This window comes from Larus michahellis, chromosome 21 (genome assembly GCF_964199755.1).
Source record: "Larus michahellis chromosome 21, bLarMic1.1, whole genome shotgun sequence".
Lineage (NCBI taxonomy): Eukaryota > Metazoa > Chordata > Aves > Charadriiformes > Laridae > Larus > Larus michahellis.
In genome coordinates, this window is record NC_133916.1 from 419,831 (window position 1) to 445,670 (window position 25,840).

Below are 25,840 nucleotides of genomic sequence, written 5' to 3' on the forward strand. Positions count from 1 at the left end.
GATGAGGAGGAGTCAGTGCTGCCTGCAGGAGGAAGGCTATGGGAGAATGGGAGGATGAGGCAGCAGGGAGGAGAACCAGAGATGTGCAGTGCCCTGGGCCAGGCATCTTTGGGTGCTGGGTTGGGAAGTGGTGGCTTTGCTGGTGTAGTTTGTTAGAAGAGGTGCCCATAGCCCCGGGACATGGTCCTGGCAGCATGCCATTGAAGGGATGCAGAGGATCATGCTGCAGGCCAGAGAGTGGCATGTGGTGGCTCAGCATATCACCCCTTCATGCCCAGGGTAGCCACAGTGCTGCCTGGAGTGTGGGGGAGATCACAGATGGGTTGACAGCAGGGGCTGATCCAGAGACACGTGGGGAAGAGCTGTGCGCGGTGGTGATGCCAAGGGAGGCGACAGTCTGCTCTAATGGAGCATCCTCTCCTGCTTGCCTTTCTAATCCCCAGGAGAAGATCGAATACGCCTTCCTGATCTTCTTTGCCATTGAGGCGATGCTCAAGATAATTGCCTACGGGTTTCTTTTCCATACGGATGCCTATCTCCGAAACGGCTGGAACGTCCTCGACTTCTCCATCGTGTCCCTAGGGTAATGCAAGGAGGGGAAGCTGCTGGTGCTCATCTTGTACCAGACCTGCTCCATAGTCCATGAGCTGCATCGATTCTTCTAGTGACTGCAGTGGGTTTGGGGCCAACTCGTAGACTCAGTTCATGGTCTTCTCCCATGGGCCCCTTTTTCATGCCCTGACATCCCCTGGGATCCTCTCTAACTCCTTTTTCTTCCTGTCTGACTCCTTAACAGCTCTTAGGTCTCCTTGTCCTTGGAGAAAGGGAGTGGCATGGGGTCCTCCAGGGTTTGGCGCACAGGGATTGGGTCCACTGGGCACCAGGGGGTGGGAGGGCCCCCGGCTGCTCAGCAGTGAAGGTGGAGGGTTGTGCAGCCACAAGTGCGCCCAGGAGTTGGAATTGGAAGATCTGTCCCCTGTGTCAGGCTGAGCACAGCTGGCAGAGTCCCATCCCTCACTTTCCTACCTGCAGAGCACAGATTTCTTGGTCTCCATCCTCATGCCCTTCTCTTTCTCCCTGTCCTTCTTTCTGCTTCTCCCTCTTTCTTCCCTGCTCTGTGCCCTGGCTCTTTCAGGCTTATCACCATGACCCTGGAGCAGGTCAATGCGAAGCAGGGAGGGACTTCAGGGGGAAAAGGCGGCTTCGACGTGAAGGCTCTGCGAGCATTTCGTGTGCTGAGACCCCTGCGCCTGGTGTCCGGAGTGCCGAGTGGGTGCTAGGTGCCCTGCCAGCATGAAGGGCTGGCAGGTGGATTGAATCCCTGTGCCTGGTGAGGGTGGGGGCCACGCGTCAGGCTTCTTGTTGCTGCTGTGTCATGCCCAGCCACAAGGTGGGTGTGGAGGAGCCACAGGTTCTTGCTCGTCCCTACAGCTTGCAGTTGTCAACACCGGGGATCTGCATGTCAGCACACAGGCTGGAATCCCTCCATGGCTCAGTGTCAGCACCTTTGGGTGGCCAGTGTGAAAGGGGCCAGGACCTCACTCTAGTTTCTCAGGGCAGGGATCTCCTTCTCCCATAAGTCATACGAGTACAGCCAGGATGAGAGAAACAAAACAAATAGAGGGGCATGAGGAAGCCTCCAGCACTGCCTGGTGCCTGGCTCTGCTGGGGTCTTCCACATGCTCGCATGGTGGGTAGAGAAAGGATTTCTTGCTTCAGAGATTTCAGTCCCAACCCACCTATGCCCCTCTTCCCTTGGCAGGGGACATTTCAGAGGCTGCTTGTCAGAGGGGCTGGCAGGAGTGCAAGGTGCACCCAAAGTTGTTTAGGAAGTGTTTGATCTCCTCTCCCTTCTTGGTGCAGGCCTTCAAGTCGTCCTGAACTCCATCATCAAGGCCATGGTGCCCCTGCTCCACATCGCCCTACTGGTTCTCTTCATGATCATCATCTATGCCATTGTCGGGCAAGAGCTCTTCAAGGGCAAGATGCACAAGACCTGCTACTACCTTGGGACAGGTGGGGCTGTGGCGGGGGGGCGATACGGCAGACATGTCTCTATGTGGCTGCTGTGGGGACCACAGAGCTTCTGTGGGTAGCAGAAAGTCTGGTCTTGCCAGTGTCAGGCCTGGGAATGTGGCGGGACCGAAGGATGTTTGGTACAGCACGCAGCTTGGTGATGGTACGTGGTAGGAGAAGGTGATGCAAGGGGAAAGGCTTCTGCAGGAGGCTGGGAGGTGCTGGGACCTGCTCCACTTGCCCTGATCTAGTGCTCACACCACGGCTTTCCCCCACAGATGTCATTGCCACGGTGGCATTGGAGAAGCCAGCCCCATGCACCAGCTCTGGCCACGGGCGACACTGCACCATCAATGGCACTGAGTGCCGAAGTGGCTGGCCGGGACCCAACAACGGCATCACTCACTTTGATAACCTTGGCTTTGCCATGCTGACTGTCTATCAGTGCATCACTATGGAGGGCTGGACCGAAGTCCTTTACTGGGTAGGCTCCAGCAGCTTGGGCCTTGTGCCCAGCTCGGCAGAGGTGACTACTGGTCCTGCTTCACAGGGGAGAATTATCTCCAGGACACAGGACCTCATAGCAGAGCTAGGTCTCCCCAACAGTGAAAGACATCCTGCCCCCACCAAGCTTCATACTGTGATGTACATCCCATAGTGCACCAGGCATGTCTACTGTACCTCTGCAGGCACTGCCCAAGCTGTCCTTCCTTTCCAGGTAGATAGGAGGGTGCTCCGGCTCCCACCTTTGTGAAGGCTTACAGGCCAGGCACAGCAATGGCTGGCTGGTGGATACTTCTCCAGCAAAACCCCATGTTTTGCAGTCCTTGTGAGACTGTCTTGTGGAGGCTTAAACATGGGGTGGATGTTTAAATCTGCTCCCAAAATGCTTGGGTCTGGCTTTACCTCCACTAAAACCAGATGCAGAGTCATAAGGAGCCAAGTCTCAGAGTCAGGTTTATCTGCTACCATCCCAAGCACTCACTTTAGAGGGGGCAAAGCACCCAGAGGCTGTGGAGGGGGCCTTACAGGGAGACAGACAGCAGACAGTGTGTTCCAGATGCTTCCTCTGCCTCTCTCCTTGCCAGGTAAATGATGCCATTGGGAATGAATGGCCCTGGATCTACTTCGTCAGCCTTATCTTGCTTGGCTCCTTCTTCGTTCTCAACCTGGTGCTGGGGGTGCTCAGTGGGTAAGTGCCACCCTGTGCTTTCTCCTTGCCAGCAGATCAGTGAGTGAGCAGAGTGTGGACACTGGCTGGTTTTAACTGTACAAGAAGAAAGCCTGGAAAAGTCTCCATTCCTTTTCCTCTCCTACTCTTCTCACTCTTTTTGCATGCTTAGAAACCCTGAGCCTTGAGTTACTTTTTGTGTTAGTGTCCATGACTGTCTGAGGTTTTAGCGTCATAGGATCATAGCATTGCCCAGGTTGGAAGGGACTTTTCAGATCATCTAGTGCAACCATCGACCTAACTCTGACAAAAACCATCACTAAACTATATCTCTAAGCGCTATGTCTACCCATCTTTTAAATACCTCCAGGGATGGTGCCTCAGCCACTTCCCTGGGCAGCCTGTTCCAATGCTTAATAACCCTTTCAGTGTAAAAATTTTTCCTAATATCCAGTCTAAACCTCCCCTGGAGCAACTTGAGGCCATTTCCTCTTGTCCCATCGCCTGTTCCTTGGGAGAAGAGACTGACCCCCCCTGGCTACCCCCTCCTTTCAGGGAGTTGCAGAGCCAGAAGGTCTCCCCTCAGGGTCCTTTTCTCCAGGCTGAACACCCCCGGCTCCCTCAGCTGCTCCTCATGAGACTAATTCTCCAGCCCCTTCATCAGCTCCGTTGCCCTTCTCTGGACTCGCTCCAGCACCTCAGTGTCTGTTTTGTGGTGAGGGGCCCAAAACTGGACACAGCACTCGAGGCGGGGCCTCACCAGTGCCGGGTACGGGGGGACCATCACTTCCCTAGTCCTACTCACCACGCCATTCCCGACACAGGCCAGGATGCTGTTGGCCTTCTTGGCCACCTGGGCACACTGCTGGCTCATATTCAGCCAGTTGTCGACCAACACCCCCAGGTGCTTTTCCGCCAGGCAGCTCTCCAGCCGCTCTGCCCCAAGCTTGTAACCCTGCCTGGGGCTGTTGTGACCCAAGTGCAGGACCCGGCACTTGGCCACGTTGAATCTCACACCATTGGCCTCGGCCCATCGATCCAGCCTGTCCACATCCCTCTGCAATGCCTTTCTACCCTCCAGCAGGTTGACACTCCCACCCGACTCAGTGTCGTCTGCACACTGACTGAGGGTGCTCTCAGTCCCCTTGTCCAGACCATTTATAAAAATATTAAAGAGAACTGGCCCCAATACCGAGCTCTGGGGCACACCACTCATGACCAGCTGCTAACTGTATTTAACTCCATTCCCCACCACTCTCTGGGCCTGGCCCTTCAGCCAGTTTTTTACCCAGCAGAGAGTACTCCCATCCAAGCCACGGGCAGCCAGTTTCTCCAGGAGGATGGTGTGGGGAAACTGTATCAAAGCCCTTACTAAAGTCCAGGTAAACAACATCCGCAGCCTTTCCCTCATCCACCAAGCGGGTCACTTTGTCATAGATCAGGTTGGTCAAGCAGGGCCTGCCTTTCATGAACCCATGCTGGCTGAGCCTGATCGCCTGGTTGTCCTTCCTGTGCCACATAATGGTACTCAGGATGATCTGTTCCATGACCTTCCCAGGCACCAAGGTCAGACTGACAGGCCTGTAGTTCCCTGGATCATCCTTCTGGCCCTTCTTGTCACATTTGCTAGATGCCATTCAACTGGGAGCTCCCTGGTTTGCCAGGGCTGCTGGTAAATGATGGAAAGTGGCTCGGGGAGCACTTATGCCAGCTCCCTCAGTACCGTCGGGTGGATCCCATCTGGCCCCATAGACTTGTGTATGTCCAGGTGTTGGAGCAGGTCCCTCACCATCTCTTCCTTTGGATTATGGGGGCTTCATTCTGATCCCTGCCCCTATCTACACATCCCTATCTACACGTCCCTCAGATTATTACCCACTTTTGATCTTTCAGGTAGGCAGCGACGAGGTAGTGAGAAGTCTGAGGGCAATGAAGAGAGATTTCGTGGCCTTGGGACAACTTGTCAAGGGATCCGGAGCACAAGTTGTGTTCTCCTCTGTCCCCCCAGTTGTGGGGAATGATGAGGGGGCAAATAGGAGGAGCTAGGAGATCAATGCCTGGCTTCGAGCCTGGTGCTGCTGGCAGGACTTTGGGTTCTTTGCCCATGGCCTGATTTACAAGATGCCAGGCCTGCTGGTAACAGGCAGGAATAGCTTATCTTGCAGGGGGAAAAGGGTTCTAGGACAAGAGTTATCAGGGCTCATTGAGAGAGCTTTAAACTAGATTCAAAGCATGGGGGAGATGCTACTGAGCTTGCCGGTGAAGTGCTTGGGTGTAGTAGCTCAGCACTTGCGGGAGAGCGTCCCAGTATTTTTGAGAACCAGAAGGCCTACCACCCCTCAGGGGTGAAAACTACACACACGACTCCTTCTCTGAAATGCTTACGCACCAATGCACGCAGCATGGGGAATAAGCAGGAAGAGCTGGAGATCTGTGCACGGTCGCAGGGCCACGATCTCATTGCAATTACTGAGATGTGGTGGGACAGCTCACGTGACTGGAACACTGTCATGGATGGCTACGTCCTTTTCAGGAAAGACAGGCCAGCGAGGCGAGGTGGTGGAGTTGTTCTTTATGTGAGAGAGCAACTGGAATGTATCAAGCTCTCCCTGGGATCAGATGAAGAGAGAGTTGAGATCTTATGGGTAAGGATTAAGGGGCAGGCTAATATGAGGGACACTGTTGTGGGTGTTTATTACAGGCCACCTGATCAGGATGGGGAAGCTGATGAGGCTTTCTACAGACAGTGGAAAGTAGCCTCGCAATCATAGAATCATAGAATCATAGAATCATAGGGTTGGAAGGGACCTCTGGAGATCATCTAGTCCAACCCCCCTGCCAGAGCAGGGTCACCTAGAGCAGGTTACACAGGAACACGTCCAGGTGGGTTTTGAATGTCTCCAGAGTTGGAGACTCCACCACCTCTCTGGGCAGCCTGTTCCAGTGCTCTGCCACCCTCAGGGTAAAGAAGTTCCTCCTCATGTTTAGGTGGAACTTCCTATGTTCAAGTTTGTGCCCATTGCCTCTTGTCCTGTCTCCGGGCACCACTGAAAAGAGCCTGGCCCCATCCTCCTGACACCCACCCTTTAAGTATTTATAAGTGTTGATAAGGTCACCCCTCAGACGTCTTTTTTCCAGACTGAAGAGACCCAAATCCCTCAGCCTTTCCTCATAAGAGAGGTGTTCCAGTCCCCTAATCATCACAGGCCTTGGTTCTCGTGGGGGTCTTCAATCACCCTGATATCTGCTGGGAAGGCTACACTGCCAGGCATGCACAGTCCAGGAGGTTTCTCCAGTGTATTGATGACAACTTTTTGACACAGGTGGTGCAGGAGCCAACAAGGAGAGGTGCACTACTGGACCTGGTACTGACAAATAAGGAGGGACTGGTGGAGGACATTGAGGTTGGGGGCAGCCTTGGCTGTAGTGATCATGAGAAGATGAGTTCAGGATCATGGGTAGTATGCACAAAACAACAAGTAGGATTGCAACCTTGGACTTCAGGAGGGCTAACTTTGACCTCTTCAGGAAACTGCTTGGAGAGATCCCGTGGGCTAGGGCTCTAGAAGTTGGCAGGGCTCAAGAGAGCTGGTTGGTATTCAAATACCACTTTCTCCAAGCTCAGGATCTGTGCATCCCTAAGAGGAAGAAATCGGCCAAGGGACGCAGGAGACCTGCATGGTTAAGCAGGGAGCTTCTGAAAAAGCTCAAGTGGAAGAAGGAAGTTCACAGCACATGGAAGAAGGGACTGATCACTTGGGAAGATTACAAGAATGCCTTCAGAGTATGCAGGGATGAAACAAGGAAAGCCAAGGCCTCCTTGAATTAAACCTGGCAAGAGATGTCCAGGTCAACAGGAAGGGCTTCTTCAAGTATATCGGAGGCAAAAGGAAAACTAGAGAAAATGTGGGCTGGCTGTTGAATGAGACAGGAGCCATGGTGACAGAGGATGCGGAGAAGGTGGAGTTACTGAATGCCTTCTTTGCTTTGGTCTTTACTGCTCAGGCCAGCCCTCAGGAGTCCCAGACTTTGGAGGTAACAGAGAAAGTCTGGATGAAGGAAGACTTCCCCTTGGTTGAGGAGGATCAAGTTAGAGATCAATTAAGTCAATTGGATATCCACAAGGCCATGGGTCCTGATGGGATGCACCCAAGAGTGCTGAGGGAGCTGGCGGGAGTCATTGCTGGGCCGCTCGCCATCATCTTTGAAAGGTCCTGGAGAACAGGCGAGGTGCCTGAGGACTGGAGGAAAGCCAATGTCACTCCAGTCTTCAAAAAGGGCAAGAAGGAAGACCTGGGGAACTACAGGCCGGTCAGCCTCACCTCCATCCCTGGAAAGATGATGGAACAGCTCATTCTGGGCATCAACTCAAGGCATGTGAAGGAAAAGAAAGCTATCAGAAGTACTCAACATGGATTCACCATGGGGAAATCGTCTGACTAATCTGATAGCCTTCTATGATGGAATGACTGGATGGATAGACGAGGGAAGGGCAGTGGATGTGGTCTACCTTGACTTCAGCAAGGCTTTCCACATGGTCATCAGGAAGCTTAGGAAGTGTGGGTTAGATGAATGGGTGGTGGGGTGGCTAGAAAACTGGTTGAAAGACAGAGCTCAGAGGGTCATGATCAGGGGCACAGAGTCTCATTGGAGGTCAGTGACGAGTGGTGTTCCCCGGGGGTCAGTACTGGGTCCAGTCCTGTTCAATATATTCATCAATGACCTGGATGAGGGGATGGAGTGCACTCTCAGCAAGTTTGCTGATGACACAAAGCTGGGGGGGGTGGCTGACACAGCAGAAGGCTGTGCCGCCATCCAGAGAGACCTGGAGAGGCTGGAGTGTTGGGCAGAGAGAAACCTTATGAAATTCAATAAGGGCAAGTGTAGGGTGCTGCACTTGGGGAGGAATAACCCCCTGCACCAGGACAGGTTGGGGGTGATCTGCTGGAGAGCAGCTCGGTGGAGAGAGACCTGGGAGTCCTGGGGGACAACAGGGTGCCCATGAGCCAGCAGTGTGCCCTTGTGGCCAAGAAGGCCAATGGCATCCTGGGGTGCATCAAGAAGAGTGTGGCCAGCAGCTGGAGGGAGGTCATCCTCCCCCTCTGCTCTGCCCTGGTGAGGCTGCACCTGGAGTACTGTGTCCAGTTCTGGGCTCCCTGGATCATGGAGGACAAGGAACTGCTGGAGAGGGGACAGCAAAGGGCTACCAAGATGCTGAGGGGATTGGAACATCTCTTTTATGAAGAAAGGCTGAGGGATTTGGGTCTCTTCAGTCTGGAAAAAAGACGACTGAGGGGGGATCTTGTCAATGCTTATAAATACTTAAAGGGTGGGTGTCAGGAGGATGGGGCCAGGCTCTTTTCATTGGTGCCCAGGGACAGGACAAGGGGTAACAGGCCCAACCTTGACCATGGGAAGTTCTACCTAAACATGAGGAGGAACTTCTTTCCTGTGAGGGTGGCAGAGCTGGAAGGGGCTGCCCAGAGAGGTGGAGGAGTCTCCGTCTCTGGAGACATTCCAAACCCACCTGGACGCGTTCCTGTGCCACCTGCTCTGGGTGACCCTGCTCTGGCAGGGGGTTGGACTAGATGATGTCAAGAGATCCCTTCCGACCCCTATCATTCTGTGATTCTGTAATTAATGCTTCAACAGTCTCCTCCAAATACAACAACGAGCTGTCATCAGTCTGGTTACAGTGTTCATAACACTTCTGTGCCAAATGACTCAATTAGTGCTTATTCCCATAGTAGTGCAGTTAAAGCTGCTATGCACAAAGTATCTCTGGTGCAATGCTCAACCTACTATGCAGTGCTGTGGGGAGGTGCCAGCATCCTGATTTTGTTGCTGGGAAGTATGTGTTGTCCCGGGGAGTGAGGGGGAGGCCTTTCTCCTCAGTTCTGTGTAGGCTCAGGGTCTTTTTTGTACATTTCAATCCAATGCGTGCAAGTGGATCACACTCATCATCTCCATTCACAGGGTGGAGACCTTGGAGCAGCTTTCTGCCCCCCACGTGAGTGAGACCCCACTTGCTCTAATCCTTAGCAGGGCTGGAGAACTCCACAGCCTCTGATGTCTAGCGTTAGTTGGCTTGTCCAACCGCAGCATCCTGCATCAAGGAGCTCCCAAGGAGCAGCCAGTAGTGGGGAAGAAACCCTGCCTGCCTGGGATCATCAGGTGATGATCCTCCATGATCTTGCATCATGGAACAGGGCCAAGACAGAAGAAAGTCACTAGAGCAGTCTAGTGGTAGCACTAGGTGGTAGGGTATTTCAGACTTTTATCTTTCTACAAGAACTGCCTTGCACAGGGTTCTGGTATCTCGTACCTCACCTCCATGTGGTCCCCCTCCTGAGTCTCACTCTGCTGCTTGCCTTGTCCCAGCGAGTTCACCAAAGAGCGTGAGAAGGCCAAGTCACGAGGCACATTTCAGAAGCTGCGGGAGAAGCAGCAGCTGGAAGAGGATCTGAAGGGCTACATGGACTGGATCACCCACGCTGAGGTCATGGACAGTGACCGGGCCAGGGGAGAAGGTATCAACTCTGCTTGGTCAAAGACCCTTAGTTAGAGGGTTGGGTTCATAACACTGACTATCCTAGAGGGGCAAGGTAAACACCTTTGGAGAAGTGAAACCCTATGAAACAAAATGCTTTGACTTCTGCAGAACTGCTTCCCTCCTCCTTTTTTTTTTCTTTCCTGAATCATTTTATTGAATCTGATCCCAACTACCAATAACTTGGGCCTTGTGCTAAATCACCACCTCAACCACTGTATTTAATATTTGCAGACTACTAGCAAGGCCTAGGTCTCCTTTGGCAAAATGCACTTGCAATGGTCATGAGAAGCCATGAGGGGCATGTGCACTTTTGTGTGCAGGGGCAGAGTGCAGGGTCGCTAGCTCGCACGCTAACAGATGCATGAATTTCTTGCCATTGCTTGACAATTTTAAGGGATTAGAAGGGGCTCAGGGAAGGAGGTGAGTGTACAGGGCATCTAGCCAAAGTCTCAGCAAGGCCTGAGGAGCTCTGACACTGAGACAGTGTCTGCTATGTTACCCTGCCCAGTGAGGTAACTTTTGATGCCTCAAGCTGAGCGATACTTGTGTGCAAAGAGCCTTGGGAAACAGTGGGAAAGACAAAATGCCTCTTCCACACCTGTGGCCAGTGCTCTTACAAACCTCCTGTTGTTCAGCATTTGCTCAGGTCAAAACTGACCCCAGTTTTCTCCACGCTGTGCGTGCCTTGCCCTGAGGAGCCTGCGTACACACTGCTGTCTTTTCAGGCTGCTGCTCTGGGTTGCTGCTGCTCTTGCTGCAGGGCAGATGTTCCTGGTGCCTCCTACTTGGTTCGCACCTGACACACAAAACCTGGCCAAACTTTCACTGCTATTTCCCTGGAACCGCATGTCTTGATTTCACTTCTAATGGGGAAGCTCTTCCCAATGTGCTCCTGGGAGAGGTTCCCTCCCACGTATTCTTCCCAAGGCCTCCAAGGAAAGCCTGGGATGTTTTTCCCTCCTTAGGTATGATGCCATCAGATGAAGGAGGGTCAGAGACAGAGAGCTTGTATGAAATTGAGGGCATGAACAAGTGGATTCTCTACTTGTAAGTATGCACTGGTTGAACCATCTGCTGCTCTGCATGTGGGCTTGCCCAGTCTCTCGTTTGCTGTCCTGGCTGGGCCAGGCTTTCTTGCTAGCCACCGGTTTCTGGGGGAAAGCCAGTGGCTGTGTGCTCAGGAGGAGGTGCAAACATTGTGGACAGCAAAGAGGATTTTGCTCTGGTACTGGCAAAAAGCCACCTCGAGGTGAACAACCTCTTCACTTTGGGACCAGGCTCCGAGCATACTCTCCTGGCCCATACAGCATGTCTTGTGCTTCAAGAGCTGGGTCTGTAGCAGCCAACCAGACGTGACTGTAGGCCAAAAAGGAGCCAGGAGGTGTTTGTATGAATGAACTGCAATGCCTGAGTGAATGCACCAAGTTCCAGGGGCAGGGTTACGTTCCTCAGGCTTTTTATGGGAAGGCCACTGGAGAAGGGAGCAGGGGTGGCTTTGCAGTCTGCCAGCACAGCCCTGGGCTGCGCAGGACCTGCTGGCCGGCTCTGCTGACCCTTTGGCTGTCTCTCCAGCCGTCAGTGGAGGCGTTGGAACCGAATGTTTCGTAGAAAGTGTCGTGATGTGGTGAAGTCCAAGTTCTTCTACTGGCTTGTCATCCTGCTGGTGGCACTCAACACCCTCTCCATCGCCTCTGAGCATCACTTCCAGCCAGAATGGCTGACACAGGTGCAAGGTGAGCAAAGAGCCTGAGGGAGAGGTGGGGCCCAGGACACCCTGCTGCCCTGGAGACATGTGAACTCTTTCTGTGTACGCACAGCCACACTGGCATGGCACAGGGGTTGTTAGACACATGTAGACTTGCTCGTGCATGCAAACACAGCCAGCACACAAGTGGTTGTACACCATCCCCACTGCACTCTCACACACCTGCACATTGGACATGCATGGTGCATACAGTTACACATGCACAGTGTATATATTCTTAGGGATGTGGGTTTGCATGGTGAACGCAGAGTGTATACATTTACAGGTGTACATGCATAGTGCACACAAACACACATTGCATGCACTCATGCAGTACAGCCACACATATTGGTGCATGCGTTCACACTACCTGCACCCTGCCACATGCAAACACACAGAGGCACACGGAGTATAGCTGTGCACATGCGGACACAGCTCAGCCACATGTATGCACACACACACACACAGCCCAGTACACATGCACGCGCTGCATGGACTCACATGCACAGTTCAGCCGCACTCTCACATGTATAAGCACACAGTTGCACATCACCCTTCTCCTCATCTTCCTCTCCTGTGTGCTCTCTGAAAAGCAGCATTTGCTGCAGCTGCAGCTCAGGGCTTGGTGGTGGGCAGAGAAGGGAGGTGAGCAGCACTGCCCTCCTTCCCTTCCTGCTGTGCCATGCTGCGATTAAGAGGTCCATGCTCTGATGGGCTGGATTTCCCACCCCAGACAATGCCAACCGGGTGCTGCTAGCACTCTTTGTGGCTGAGATGCTGCTGAAGATGTACGCGCTGGGCCTGCGCCAATACTTCATGTCACTCTTCAACCGCTTTGACTGCTTCGTGGTGTGTGCGGGGATCTTGGAGATCATCCTGGTGGAGCTCGGCACCTTGTCACCCCTGGGCATCTCTGTGCTACGTTGCATCCGGCTCCTCCGCATCTTCAAGATCACCAGGTTGGGGAAGGAGCTCTGCGGGTGCTGGTGGCTCATGGTCCCCAGGCATCACTGGCCTCATCCCTGCAGAGGGCTGCAGCGTGAGCAGAGCTGGTAGTTTCTAAATAGAGGAACAAGGCCAAGCTGGGGATTTCTGTCCTCGGGAGATGGTCTGGGAGTGGCAAGTAGGACACAGCAGGGCTTGCTGGAAGTGTCCTGGAGTTCTCTCTCTCATTCTGGGTTCTGGGGTGTTGTAAATGGGGGTGCTGTGGGCCGAGACACATGGCTTCTCTTTCTGGCACCAACCCGCTGTGTGTTCATCCCCCTTCGCCATCCTGCCTGCTGGTGCACTGCGCAGGCAGCAGTGTGTCTTGCCTGTCACACCACGCCTGGAGCTTCAGTTCCACCTCCTGGGGCCTGCCTGGAGCAGTCCCAGTGCCCAGCATGTGAGTGGTGCTGGTTCAGAGCCCCCCTTTCTGGGCTGCCAGCACATCCCCCCGGGCCAGGCGATCTGTTCCCTGTGCCTGCCTGATCCTGCCCACAGCCTTCCCCACTCCTTCACCTCCTGCACGCTCCTGTCTCTCCTCTCCACAGGTACTGGACGTCCTTGAGCAACCTGGTGGCCTCTCTGCTCAACTCGGTTCGCTCCATTGCCTCTCTGCTCCTCCTCCTCTTCCTCTTCATCATCGTCTTTGCACTGCTGGGCATGCAGCTCTTTGGGGGCAAGTTTGACTTTGAGGACATGGAAGTGCGGCGCAGCACATTTGACAACTTCCCCCAGGCCCTCATCAGTGTCTTCCAGGTATGGGGCTGCGGGAAGTGCAGCAGGGGACTGGAGGACAGTGTCGGGGGGGTCTTGCCTGCACTCTGGGTCTCCTGGCTGGGGCTCAGAGAGATGTGGGTTTGTGGGAGGTGATGTGGCTTTGAGGCAGGAGCAGGGAAATGCAATTGCGGTCACAAGCAGTAGTGCAGATTCAGGGCTGAGCAGTGAGGTGGGGTCAGGTTGTGGGGGCTGTAGGGGATGTGAGGGTTCGGGGCTGGAGCCAGGAGGGCAGGATCGAGCTGTGGGCTTCTGCCATGCTCTGCTGTGGCTATTTCTGTTCTGCACCCAGATCTTGACCGGAGAGGACTGGAATTCAATCATGTATGATGGGATCATGGCCTACGGGGGCCCGTCCTTTCCCGGCATGCTGGTCTGCATCTACTTCATCATCCTCTTCGTTTGTGGGAACTGTATCCTCTGCCTGCGAAGCCAGGCCTAGCTCCCTGTACCCAGCCCCATAGCATCAGCTATGCAGGACTGACTCCTTAAGGTTTTCAGTGCTTACCTTAAGCTTTTCCATTCTGAACAGCAGGAGAACAAAACACAGGCTTCAGGGCTTGCAATGGTGGTGTCTGGTTTCTGGAGTCTGGAGGAAAGCACACCACAGGGCAGGTTTGGATGACCAGCAGGCATAGATTCAGCCTCCAGTTGGTGCAGTCACAAGACTGAGCTGTATGGACTGAGCTAAGGCAGAGCCAGCCCAGAGCTCCGTACTCACAAGGATGGGTGCAGAGTTAGGGATCACCAGCCAGGGTTATCTCAAGAGCTTAAGTCCTGGAAGGCTTCTCAGGGCACCCTGGAGACCATGGCTCTGGCCACATCCTCCAAACAGGAACCAAGTTCATATCCTTAGCGCTGTCCCTCCAGATATCCTTCTCAATGTCTTCCTGGCCATCGCAGTTGATAACCTGGCTGAGGCTGAGAGCCTGACCTTAGCCCAGAAGGCCAAAGCAGAGGAACGCAAGCGGCGGAAGATGTCCAGGTGAGTGCTTCAGTCCCTGGCAGTGGGAGCTCCCAAACCCAAACTTCGGTGTGAGGGGACAGAATGGCATCACCCATGCCCCTGCCCAGAGTTCAGTTCCTGCTCTCTCCTCCCCACTCAGAGGTTACCCAGAGAAGTCTGAAGATGAGAAGCAGATGCTGGCCAAAAAGCTTGAGCAGAAAGCAAAGGGAGAAGGAATTCCCACAACAGCCAAGGTCAGTGCTGTTGGGGCTGGGCCTTGGGGAGCTCCTGATAAGGGACCAGGCTCCAGGTCCTGGAGGTCCTCCAGGTCCCTCCTGATGAGGGACCAGCCAGGACTGACAAAGGCTTGGAGCCAGCCTGGGTCTGGACTCTTCTGGGCCAGAATCGCTTCTCATGTTAGCATCCTCTGGTGATGAGGCCTCTCTGGGTACAGGCAGGGCATGTTGCCTGGTGAAACTGGTCCATTGCTGGGGATCCTTCTCCTCGGAATCATAGAATCATAGAATTGTTGAGGTTGGAAGGGACCTTTAAGATCATCGAGTCCAACCTTTAGCCTACCCTGACAAGAGCCACTTCTAAACCATGTCCCTCAGTGCCCCATCTACCCTTTTTTTAAACACCTCCAGAGATGGTGAATCCACCACCTCCCTGGGCAGCCTATTCCAATGTTTAATAACCCTTTCAGTGAAAAAATGTCTCCTAATATCTAATCTAAACCTCCCCTGACGTAACTTGAACCCGTTTCCCCTCGTCCTATCACTTGTCACCAGGGAGAAGAGGTCAGCCCCCATCTCTCTACAACCTCCTTTCAGGTAGTTGTAGAGGGTGATAAGGTCTCCCCTCAGCCTCCTCTTCTCCAGGCTAAACAACCCCAGCTCCCTCAGTCGTTCCTCATTTCCTTGGCCACAGCCAGTTGTCAGTGGTTGAGATGGGCTGGTGCACACCAGTGCAAAGGGGAGCAGAGCAGGTCAGCAGCACCCCAGGCCTCCCTTATGCCCACACCAGCAACCCCTGTATGCAAAGCCCTCAATTCAGCTGTGGTGACTATGTGCTGAGCTGCCTCTTACAAGTATCTGGCCAGCAGCTGCTTCCCTATCCACTTTGCAGAGATTCCCCATGGGAACTCACCCAGAAGTCACCCCATGTCTTATTCCACCCGTGGTATAGGACCATGGCCCCAGGCTTTTGCCCAGAACACATTCCCCTGTCACATCTGCTTGGTATTGCTCTTTGCTCAGATTGCAGCACCCCTGAGGTGTTTCCCCTCACCCTGCTCCATCGTGGGCCAGGGCTCCATGTGCTTGGTGCTGTATGGACCAAATGCAGAGACACTCTTTGGCCCACATCACTTCCAAGATGATAGGGTCTGGCCAACATGCAACATTTGGCAGCAATACTGGCACACACAGCTGCATGTTCTCCTCTCTGTCTCTCCCTTGTTTCAGTTAAAAGTGGATGAATTTGAATCCAATGTCAATGAGATCAAAGACCCCTACCCTTCTGCAGACTTCCCAGGTAAGACTTGTCTGTGGCAGGGCAGCAGGAAAGCTGGGGAGACACTGCAGAGGGATGGTGCCAGCACCTGGGCTGTGTGAGGAGCAAAGGATGCGATGACCCTCCTTCAGCCTCAGGGTACTGAGGTCTTTCTGGCACAGATGCCAGATCAGGAACAGAGGATTGTCCATAGGGTCCCATTCCCTCTGTCTCTCTGGATGATTTTTTCCTTTTCCCTCCTTGTGACCACTGTGCAGGTGACGATGAAGAAGATGAGCCTGAAATCCCCCTAAGTCCTCGGCCACGTCCCCTCGCAGAGCTACAGCTGAAAGAGAAGGCCGTGCCCATGCCTGAAGCCAGCTCATTCTTCATCTTCAGCCCAACCAACAAGTAGGCACTGACCCTTCTCCCTGCCTTTTGGAGCCAAGCCTGGCCCAGGCACTTCTGGCACTGACCCTTCCCAATGGAGTCCTACTTGTGCATAACAGTCAGCTCTGAAGAGAGCCAGCTCGCTGGGAATTCTCTGTGGAAGGGCTGGCACAGACATTCCTTCGTGCCTAGGGCCTTCCCGTCCTCAAGGTTTAACCATATAACCCTCTTCCAGGCATCCATGGCCCTATCTGATGTTCCTCCATCCCCTCACAGCATTTTATGCCATTTCTGTCCCTGGCAGATTTCGCATGCTGTGCCACAGAATTGTCAATGCCACCTGGTTCACCAACTTCATCCTGCTCTTCATTCTGCTCAGCAGCATCTCACTGGCAGCTGAGGATCCCATCCGGGCTGAGTCCTTCCGCAACCAGGTGCTTACGTAGCTGTGGAAGTTTGGGATGTGTTGGGAAGACCTCATGGAGACCCCCAGCTCCCCCTCCCCAGTAAGCAGAGACCTGCTTGCCAGATGTGCCTGGGCAGGCAGCTGTGATTTCATCCCTGGCTCTGGGAGGAGAGGTTGGTTGTGTTTTCCGTTCAGGCCACAGTTGGGACAAGGATTTACTGCTCCATGTCTCAGTTTACTTCTGGATGAAGAGATCCACCTGACAAGCTGTGCGAGATTCCCTTTGTTCAAGGCTGTGGTGGCTTATTGGGGATAGGGACATCCCATGAGGTGGCAAACTGGACCACTGGTGGGTGCAGCACCCTGAAATACTGCCAGTATGGAGCAGTGGTAGCCGCAGGTCTAGCCACACGAGGCAGAAATGTGTCTGCACCCAGGCATTGTCTGGCAGGGACTGGGGGGCTCTCACCTGAGATAGCTTCCCAGGGCACTTAGTGCCCTTGGAGATCGGACGCTTTCAGGTGAATCGGGTCAAGCCTCACTCATTTGGAAACTGGTAGCTTGGTACCAGGCTACAGGTTGGATCATCCACTGGGGAAAATCAGCAAAGCTGAGGGAAGGTGAAGACTCTTCTTGGCATTGGGTTTACTGGCTCTGTTGAGCTACGTGGCCTCCCCAGTCCACAGAGTGGAGGGCAAAACCACAATGCCAGGATGTTTGAACACACCAGAGCATTTCCCATGTCACCCAAATCTCATCCGGTTCTGGTGCTTCTGTTCCCAGATTCTCGGATACTTTGACATTGGTTTCACCTCTGTCTTCACAGTTGAAATCGTCTTGAAGGTGAGTCCCTCTGCCCTGTGGTCCTGGCCATGCGCATGATCCAGCGCAAGGGTCTAGACTGTTCTGGCCATGGGCATTCGTGCTCTTCGGGCAAAAGCTTGAGGTCCCAGCAAGGAGAAGCTGCCAGCTGATCCTCACGTCCCCAGAGTTCAGGCAGTCTAGGCCATGTGTCCCCTCCAGTGAGGTCAGACAGACGAGTCAGCTGTGCTGTGACGCAGGGAGGGATGGGCCACAGCACCAGCATTTTCATTCTGACATGCCCTTAGGAAAAACTTTGAGAAAGAGAAAGCAGTGGAAATCTGTGGAATAAAACAGTAATCCAAGCAGCTGCTTCCTGTTGCTCCCACTCCAAGTCTCTTATTCTCCTCTTTAATTTGCTGAATGACTGGGAAGTGTTTTGTCTCCAGCCTGTGCATTACAGAGGATTTCCAGCTGAAGTCAACTTCCTCCCTGGCTGCAGAGGTAGAAGTCTGAGCAGGATAGTGTCCCCAGGCCACGGAGCTGTGAGAAGCCCCTCATGCCTTGTCTGCCCCACAGCCTGACCTCTCTCCTAACTCCTTCTGCTCCCCAGATGACAGCCTATGGTGCTTTCCTGCACAAAGGCTCCTTCTGCAGGAACTCTTTCAATATCCTCGACTTGCTGGTGGTTGCTGTCTCCCTCATCTCCATGGGAATTGAGTAAGCACCTCCATGCTTTGCAGGGTGGGCACTGGCAGTTTTAGCCTGGCCGGGCAGCTGGGGTGCTGCAGCTCGCTGTGCTGGATGGCGAAGGAGGCGGCAGCCCAAGGGCTGGGCATGAGCCCGTGTGTTAGTGTCCATAAAGTCATGCTTAGGGGGACAGGGCGTGGACACCTGGGAGGCAGGGAGGCAAACTCCTTGAGTGTCAGAGGTGAAGATCTGGGAAGGAATTAGATTTGGAGCTGCTTTCTCCAGCTGCCAGTGTCCCCTGTCCTTTTATGGGGTGATGGCTTAGTGACATCCACATGTCTCTGCCATGCCTTGCCCCTCACCCCTGGTCCTAGCCTGGCCTCCCTGGCTGCTTGGTGGGGCTGTGCCAGGCTGCTCTGGGCAGGAGTATTGCCCCGACTCAGCTCTGCCTTCCTCCACAGGTCCAGTACCATCTCAGTGGTGAAGATCCTCCGAGTGCTGAGGGTGCTGAGGCCTCTGCGAGCCATTAACAGGGCAAAGGGGCTAAAGGTAAGAGGAAATTTGGGGGTCCTCAGCCCATAGGAATCCCGATGGGATGTTATGTGGCAGGCAGTGGCAGGCATCATGCCCTGTGGGGTTTGTGGGGCCAGGAACCCAATTCCCACTCGCAGTCTATGGAAGGGGTCTGCCCCATCCCACTGCTCTCAGCAGGCTCCTGCTCTCCCTGGGGCCCATCCCTGCAGTGAGAGGGTGTGGGGGACACAGCAGGAGCTTGCCCCAGGCATGCTCACGTGCACACTGTCCTCGACCTCCACAGCACGTGGTCCAGTGTGTGTTCGTGGCCATCAAGACTATCGGTAACATTGTGGTCGTCACGACATTGCTGCAGTTCATGTTTGCCTGCATCGGGGTCCAGCTCTTCAAGGTGAGAGGTGTCTCAGGTGGGCAGGAGAGGCATTTTGCTCAGGCACATCCTGGACAGGCTCTTTTAGTCATGGGGGTGGTGTCTGCCAGCGTTGAGGTCAGCACAGGCCGTACTGTGTGTGCTCTGCAAGACCTGCATGCATCAAGCCTCCCAGCAGAAGAGCCTGCAGTGGGAGGAGGGCAGGAAACTCCTAGGATACTGTCAGGTCCAGGCAGCATATGTAAAGGGACCAGCTGCCTCACCCCACTTAGTGCCTCAGTTTCCCCTTTCTAAGGCAGTAAGTGCTTATGACTTCCTCTGTGCTTTTGATGCAAAGTGTTTCCTTTTCACAGCACGACTCTTGCTCTCTGGCCTGGGCTGCTCCAACGCAGAGCTGGCCCTGGCTGAGCTCAGCTTTGTTCTAATAATAGACCTTAAATTCCCAGACGACATGGGGAGAACTTTCAGGACACTCTACCGACTGAACAGACCCGTCAGCATCCCTTAACTTTTAGTTAATTCTATGGTTACTGCATTCTTCCCTATTTTCCAAATATTTGGCTCCCAGATTGGATGAGCTAGATAGGTCTCAGCTCAGGGCCCTGGAAAACTTATTTCCGTCGCTAGGCAACGTTTACTTGTCTTAGCCTGGGATTGGCCCCAGGGTCTGCCATGGCTCTGCCATGTGAAGTGGGTTGCGTTGACATGCAGAGTGGGAAGCCAGCTGTGGTGTGAGGTGGGGGAAAGAGTCAGGACGGAGGCAGAGTGGAGACTGACTGTGTGCTGTGAAAAAGTCAAAACTACCCGGGGCTTCTCAAGTCACAGCAAAATGAGAGCCTCTCATGGTCTCTGTTAAATGCAGGGCAAGTTCTATAGATGCACAGATCCATCCAAGATGACAGAGAAGGAGTGCAGGTAAGAGCTCTTTGCAGCTCAGCCCCAGCAGGGCAGTGGCCAGGGAGGGAGGGTTGTGGCAGGGGCCGCTTGTGTTCCTGTGTGGGGATATTGCATCCAAAAGGTGGATCTGGGGTCTCATGCTATTCTCCCTCACCCTGCGGTAAATGGGAAACAAGCACTGGGACATCCTCCCCTCCCGGGGCCCGAAGAGCCCTGGGTTAGCGCCGCAGCGGGTGGGCTGAAGGGGGCCCTGCCTGGTGAGCACCATGTCCCTTCTGATGCAGGGGCTATTTCATCAACTACGTGGACGGGGACCCCACGCAGATTGAGCTACAGGAGCGGGTCTGGTTGCATAGCAGCTTCCACTTTGACAACGTCTTCTCAGCTATGATGTCGCTTTTCACTGTCTCCACCTTCGAGGGCTGGCCAGAGTGAGTCTGGCTGTGTGTGGGGCCTGCTGAGGGATGGGTCTGTGCTGGGAGCGGGTCACTGCTGCTGGCCGGTAAAGAAAGAAGAGCTGCCCAGGCTGAGGAGCAAGGCTAGCCATCCTGGCAGTGGCTGTGGAGCTGACGAGGTCATCCCAGCAGCCCTGTCCCACCATTGTTGGATCTGGCATGTCACCAGAGCTCTCTGTAACCTTCAAGAGGAGACGTGGTCTTTCCCACCTAATTGGGATCTCTGTTGCCTCGCTTTCCCTCCTATAGGCTGCTTTACATGGCCATTGACACTAATGCTGAGGATACAGGCCCTATCTACAACTACCGGGTGGAGATTGCAATGTTCTTCATCATCTACATCATCCTCATTGCCTTCTTCATGATGAATATCTTTGTGGGCTTTGTCATTGTCACCTTCCAGGAGCAGGGAGAGAGCGAGTACAAGAACTGTGAGCTGGACAAGAACCAGGTAATGGGACTGCTGGGTCAGGGCAAGGTGGACCAGCCCTGGATCTGGCACTGCTGGAGCTGGTTGATTTGGAGAAGCCCTTGGTGGTGGCACTGCTGGCACAGATGAGTTCAACCTGCCCTGAGTCTGTTCACTGCTGGGACAGGGTCAGCTGGACCCATGTGTACAATGCACACCTTCCAAGGGAAGGGCAGAGTGGACCAGAACGAGGGAGTGAGCCTTCTGGTGCAGGTGGGGTGCCCAGACTGAGCTGGAGCAGAGGGTTGTGTCCAGTTCTGGGCTCCCCCGTACAAAATTGACATGGGCATTCTGGAGCAAGTTTGGCAAAGGACACTGAGATCATTGAGTGTCTGGAGCATCTGTCATACAAGGAGGGTCTGAAAGCTGAGTCTGTTTGGTGCTGACAATAGAAGGCTCACAGGGGTCTTACCTATGTGTATAAATAGCTAGTGGGAGAGTGTAAAGAAGATGGAGCCAGGCTTTTTTCAGTTGTGCCCAGTGACAGGACAAAAGACAATGGGCACAAACTGAAGAAAAGAATTTCCATTTAAACATGAAAACCCCCTTTTTTATGGTGAGGGTGCTCATACACTGGAACAAGTTTCCCAGAGAGGTTGTGAAGTCTCCAGCTTTGGACGTATTCATAACCCCACTGGACACAGTCCTGGGCAACATGCTCTAGCTAGCCCTGCTTTGAGCAGGGAACTTTGACTAGACCATCTCCAGAGTCACCCTCCACTGTCAGTCCTTCTGTGATGCTGTCATGCTGTGATTCTGTCTGGGGACATCAAGGTTGAAAGCAGCAGAAGCGAGACGGGCATCAGCAGAGGATGTGGTGCATACTGGGGAAGACAGCTAGACAGGGATGCCTGCTGGCCCTGAGGAGCTGCTGGCATGCTTATGTTCTGAGCAAGCCTGCAGAGGCAGCACGAGCTGAGGGTGTTGGGGATGACGTGAGCACACGCAAACCCAGCAGAGATAGCCCTGGCCAGCTAGGGAGGGAAGGGCCTGCTCAGCACCTCTCAGGTGCAGAGAGAAAACTCAGTGCCCCCTTCACCCCTGATTCATGTGAGTTCTTCAGGCTGCTCTTGGCCAGTCCTGAGAGACCCTGGGAAAGTGCCGTGATAACCAGACAGGCTCAGGATGGGAGGGATCAGTACAAGGGCAGCATGGCAATCTTTGGAGGCAAGCGGTGGCTTTGGAAACTTGGTCCCATGTGGGTCTTCGGGAGGTGTATTTGCAGGAAGCACATCAGATACTTGAACCATTGCTGTCCCTGGCCCATGTCGCTTGGCTGAGAGAGGAGGGGATCCAGATTGTGTCTGTGGGGATGTGCAGCGTTGCCAGTGGTGTTGACTCTGTGCCTATGCTGTTGAATCCGTGCCTGACACTGCCCTGTGCCCCTCTGTGAGATCACACCTGCCCTCCTCTCCCCAGCGCCAGTGTGTGCAGTATGCGCTGAAGGCTCGCCCGCTGCGGCGCTACATCCCCAAGAACCCCTACCAGTACCAGATCTGGTATGTGGTCACCTCCTCCTACTTTGAGTACCTCATGTTCTTCCTGATCCTGCTGAACACCATCTGCCTGGGCATGCAGGTAAGGGGCACAGTGCCCACCACGAGTGGTGGAGGGGTGTCCATGGCAGTGGTCGAGCTAGCTCAGCCCTGCCACCTCCCAGAGTGCTTCTGTGGAGGAGGTCTTTCCTACACAGCAAAGGTTGTGATGCGTGTTCAGTACCCCTGGGGACGGGGACAAAGTGGGACCGGTTGGATGTGGGGAGCTCAGAGAAGGGGCTACAGGAAGCAAATTTCCTTTTGGATGACCATTGGTGAACCATAGGTCTGTGGGAGGGAGGTCTGCGGGAGGGGGGTCTGCATCCAGCACATACCTCTCACCTCACAACAGACCTGCCGTGCGCTAAAATGGCTTCTTCTGCCCTCTCCTCAGCATTACAACCAATCTGCAGAAATGAACCATATCTCAGATATCCTCAACGTGGCCTTCACCATCCTCTTCACCCTGGAGATGATCCTCAAGCTCATGGCCTTTAAAGCCAAGGTGAGAGGAGGGCATGGTCAAGAGAGCAGGAGAGGGCCTCAGGCCAGGCCAGGGGTATCCATTTACCCTGCATTTGGCATCTCTCCAGTACAAGCACCCCTAGGCCTGCAACTCCAGAGACCTTCTCCTTGTGAGACCCTTGGGGACCCCCATGCACAGGACCTGTGAGTTTCTGGAAGGACTGCTTTTTGTCAGGGTCGCCCTTGCTAGCCAAATCCAACCGAATCCAAGCAGCCATTGTTCCGATCTTCAGGGTCATCTGTCACTGGTGTGGTCATAGCTCTAGCTACCTTGATCTACCCTCCTCATTTCACACCATTGCAAGACAGGACCAAACAATTCACCAGAGGGTACCAGGTCTAACCACCATCCCTTCCTCTGGCTCTCCCTGAGGTGCCAGAGGTCATAATGATCCTTCCAGCACTCCTAACTCTAGGCTCCAGCAGCTACCTCCCCCTTAACTTGACCCTTGGATGTTCACTCTTCTTCTCTGGCTCTTCCTGGCAGGGCTACTTCGGGGACCCCTGGAATGTCTTCGACTTCCTCATAGTGATTGGCAGCATCATTGACGTCATCCTCAGTGAGATTGACGTAAGTGTCGGGCTGTTAGGGCGTGAAGGTGTCCCTGCAGTGCACCGCTGCTGGCACCCTCCTGAGCCTGTGCCATAGGGCCCGCACTGGGGTGAGACAGGGATGCCCATGTGGTGTCCAGCCCTGCAGAGTATTGGTGTCCTCTCCTCTATCCCTGCTCTACTTGGTTCTGAGGAGGAACAAACCAGGATCAGCCCATGGCATGAGGGTATGGAGATCACAGCCGTGGCCCTGTGGACCTTTAAGCACTGTTTAGAAGTAGGGGACCATCCCTGGCTGGCTGGCATGTCACACTGCCCCCTCCCTTCCCTTCCGCTGAATCTGTAGGCACTGGGATCCTGTGGAAAGAGTCTGCTCGCTCAGGACTGGACCATGAGCAGCAGGATGTGTGCCAGACCCTGCCTCAGCCACCCTGCCTGTCTTCCCCATGCACACACCTGGACAGGCAGTCACCCATGCATCCAGCCTCAGATCAGTGCAGGTGGGAAGAAAAAGTGCTCCCACAGCTCCCTGCTGTCCCGTGCCAGGGGAGGAATTTCAAGCCATTTCATTTATGTGTGTCCCTTTATGCAGCAATCTATACATATACACATAGGTGTATGTGTGCATGTGTATACTCAATACACTGTTTCAGAAGCTCTACAGCATATAAACTGTGTGTCTGTGTGGTTGCAGGCAGTGGCTATATGGTCAGTGCTCTGCTGGGAGCATTTTCAGAGCAGTGCTAGGAAGCCAGCTTGCAACTGCCTTTCATAGCACTGGGACATCCACACCTCGTGTCTAGCACTGAAAATGCCCCTCTGCAACCAGGAGGTCGTGTGCTGCATTTAGCAGATGTGATGGTAACTCTAGAAGCAGCTGTAGGATCAGGTAGATTATAGATTAACCCTCTCTAGTGACTTTGCATGCCATATTCTCTTGGGAGCAGGGCTTGCCAGCTCTGGTACACTGCAGGGCTGTATCTGGCAGAGCTACTGCCACTGCCACCCCTGCGTAGGGTGATCTTCAGCCGTTCTCTGTGCTGGGGAGGTGAGAGTGTTTAGGGGCCCTTAGAGGTAGTCACTTTCTTCTCTGGAGGGTGATCCAGGCCTCACATAGCTGGGATGAGCAAAGCCATCCACCTTCCTCCCCTGTGACAGCAACGTGCTTCTCCCTGCACAGCCCTGCAGGTTGATACTGCTGTCCTCTAGCCTCTGGGCCTCTCAGCCTTGATGAGCTCCCAGATTTCACGCCAGCAGCTTTCATCTGTCACCAGGTCCTCCAGGACCCCATCCTTGTCCCCCACAGCTCTCTGCACCTGTGACCTGGTTTCCCACTGCCTGTAGGGTATCATTTCCTAGTGTGCTACCTCCTTCCCCATCCTATTGTCACTCAGAAATGAAGTTCAAAGGGTGCTCAAGGCCCTGCACTGGGCAGAGCTTTCCAGTCCCTGTGGAGTGAGGGACCAGGTCAGTTGGCGCAGATGCCAAGGTACTGCTGTGCTCAGCCATGGGTCCGTGGGGATGCCCAGGGTTACAGGCACACAGAGGAGTCCAGTGCCCTGGTTGGGCTGGCAGGGCCTGACCCAGGCGCTGTGCTCTGTGTGCCACAACACTGTTGGCAGTGGCAGGGGTGTGCAGAAGGCCAGGTGGGATTTCAAGAGTGGTCCTATATGGCCTGAGCTTCCCTGGTCCTCTCCCCCAGGAGACCAGAGCACTGGTCTCCCCTCCCAGGCCTCCAGGCTCTTCAGGGACCTCCGTCACAGGTAGTCCTGCTCTGGCAGGTCTCATGCTCCTGTGGCCATCTGTGTCCTCTCCTGGGAGCAGAGCCCCTCATAGCTGCTTCACCCTTCCTCCATGGGCTTTCTTCTCCATCCATCCCACATCTCTCCAAGCATCACCAAGCTTTTCCCAGCCATCTGGTGATGTAGGGGAGGATTAGGATTAGGAGGCGGAGGGGAAACCTCACCTCGCTTTCCAGCAAGTCTCCTCCCTGCTGAGAGGTCAGTGCAAAGTGGATCTGTTGCCTCTGACCCCCAGGAGTTTTTTGCAACCACTGCACCTGCCATAGATCACCTTGTCGGTGCAGGCAGACCTTGGGGGCTGCAGTGTTTTCAGGAGGGTGGCTTTCATGAAACAAGCCTGCACCATGGTGCAGGGGTGATGGGTGACACCTCGCAGCAGGGGAGCCATTCCTGGTGGCACCCAGGCATGCGACTGACTGGTTTGCAAAGTCTGTCTTGTCCTCCTCTCTCTTTTCATTCTGTCTCTTTTCTCCTCCCTCATGTCTCTGTGTGTGGCTGTTGGGGTGAGATGGTGGGGAGGGTTGTGCTGTCAGGAGCCCTCTGCTAGCCACCACAGCCAGACCTTCGCAGCTATTCAATGATCCTGCAGATCACAGTGGGTATTGAGGGGTCTGGGGAAAGAGGGAATTAGGGGTGGGGGCCCCTCTAGCAGCGCTGCCCCAAGCTCTGAAGTGTAGAGGGATGGCAGCGTCCATGCTGTTGTGTCACTCCTGCCACTGCCTGCCCTGGAAG

The 25,840-nt window shown here is 54.2% G+C and overlaps 1 protein-coding gene across 5 annotated transcripts in view; it reads left to right on the plus strand.

Moving 5' to 3' along the window:
* CACNA1S (calcium voltage-gated channel subunit alpha1 S) overlaps nucleotides 1-25,840 on the plus strand; it is a 53,140-nt gene that overhangs the window by 13,660 nt on the left and 13,640 nt on the right. For 4 of the 5 annotated variants that reach the window (XM_074564706.1, XM_074564708.1, XM_074564707.1 and 1 more), the window contains 26 exons: nucleotides 444-583; nucleotides 1,136-1,269; nucleotides 1,864-2,016; nucleotides 2,295-2,500; nucleotides 3,105-3,208; nucleotides 9,569-9,717; nucleotides 10,706-10,787; nucleotides 11,313-11,473; nucleotides 12,218-12,443; nucleotides 13,017-13,224; nucleotides 13,535-13,655; nucleotides 14,113-14,227; nucleotides 14,349-14,442; nucleotides 15,655-15,724; nucleotides 15,961-16,093; nucleotides 16,377-16,506; nucleotides 17,262-17,321; nucleotides 17,893-17,999; nucleotides 18,431-18,518; nucleotides 18,787-18,894; nucleotides 19,736-19,788; nucleotides 20,055-20,201; nucleotides 20,475-20,676; nucleotides 22,114-22,272; nucleotides 22,624-22,734; nucleotides 23,242-23,325. In XM_074564706.1, the coding sequence (XP_074420807.1) occupies nucleotides 444-583; nucleotides 1,136-1,269; nucleotides 1,864-2,016; nucleotides 2,295-2,500; nucleotides 3,105-3,208; nucleotides 9,569-9,717; nucleotides 10,706-10,787; nucleotides 11,313-11,473; nucleotides 12,218-12,443; nucleotides 13,017-13,224; nucleotides 13,535-13,655; nucleotides 14,113-14,227; nucleotides 14,349-14,442; nucleotides 15,655-15,724; nucleotides 15,961-16,093; nucleotides 16,377-16,506; nucleotides 17,262-17,321; nucleotides 17,893-17,999; nucleotides 18,431-18,518; nucleotides 18,787-18,894; nucleotides 19,736-19,788; nucleotides 20,055-20,201; nucleotides 20,475-20,676; nucleotides 22,114-22,272; nucleotides 22,624-22,734; nucleotides 23,242-23,325 (3,345 nt within the window). The other variant, XM_074564710.1, reaches the window with a different exon arrangement.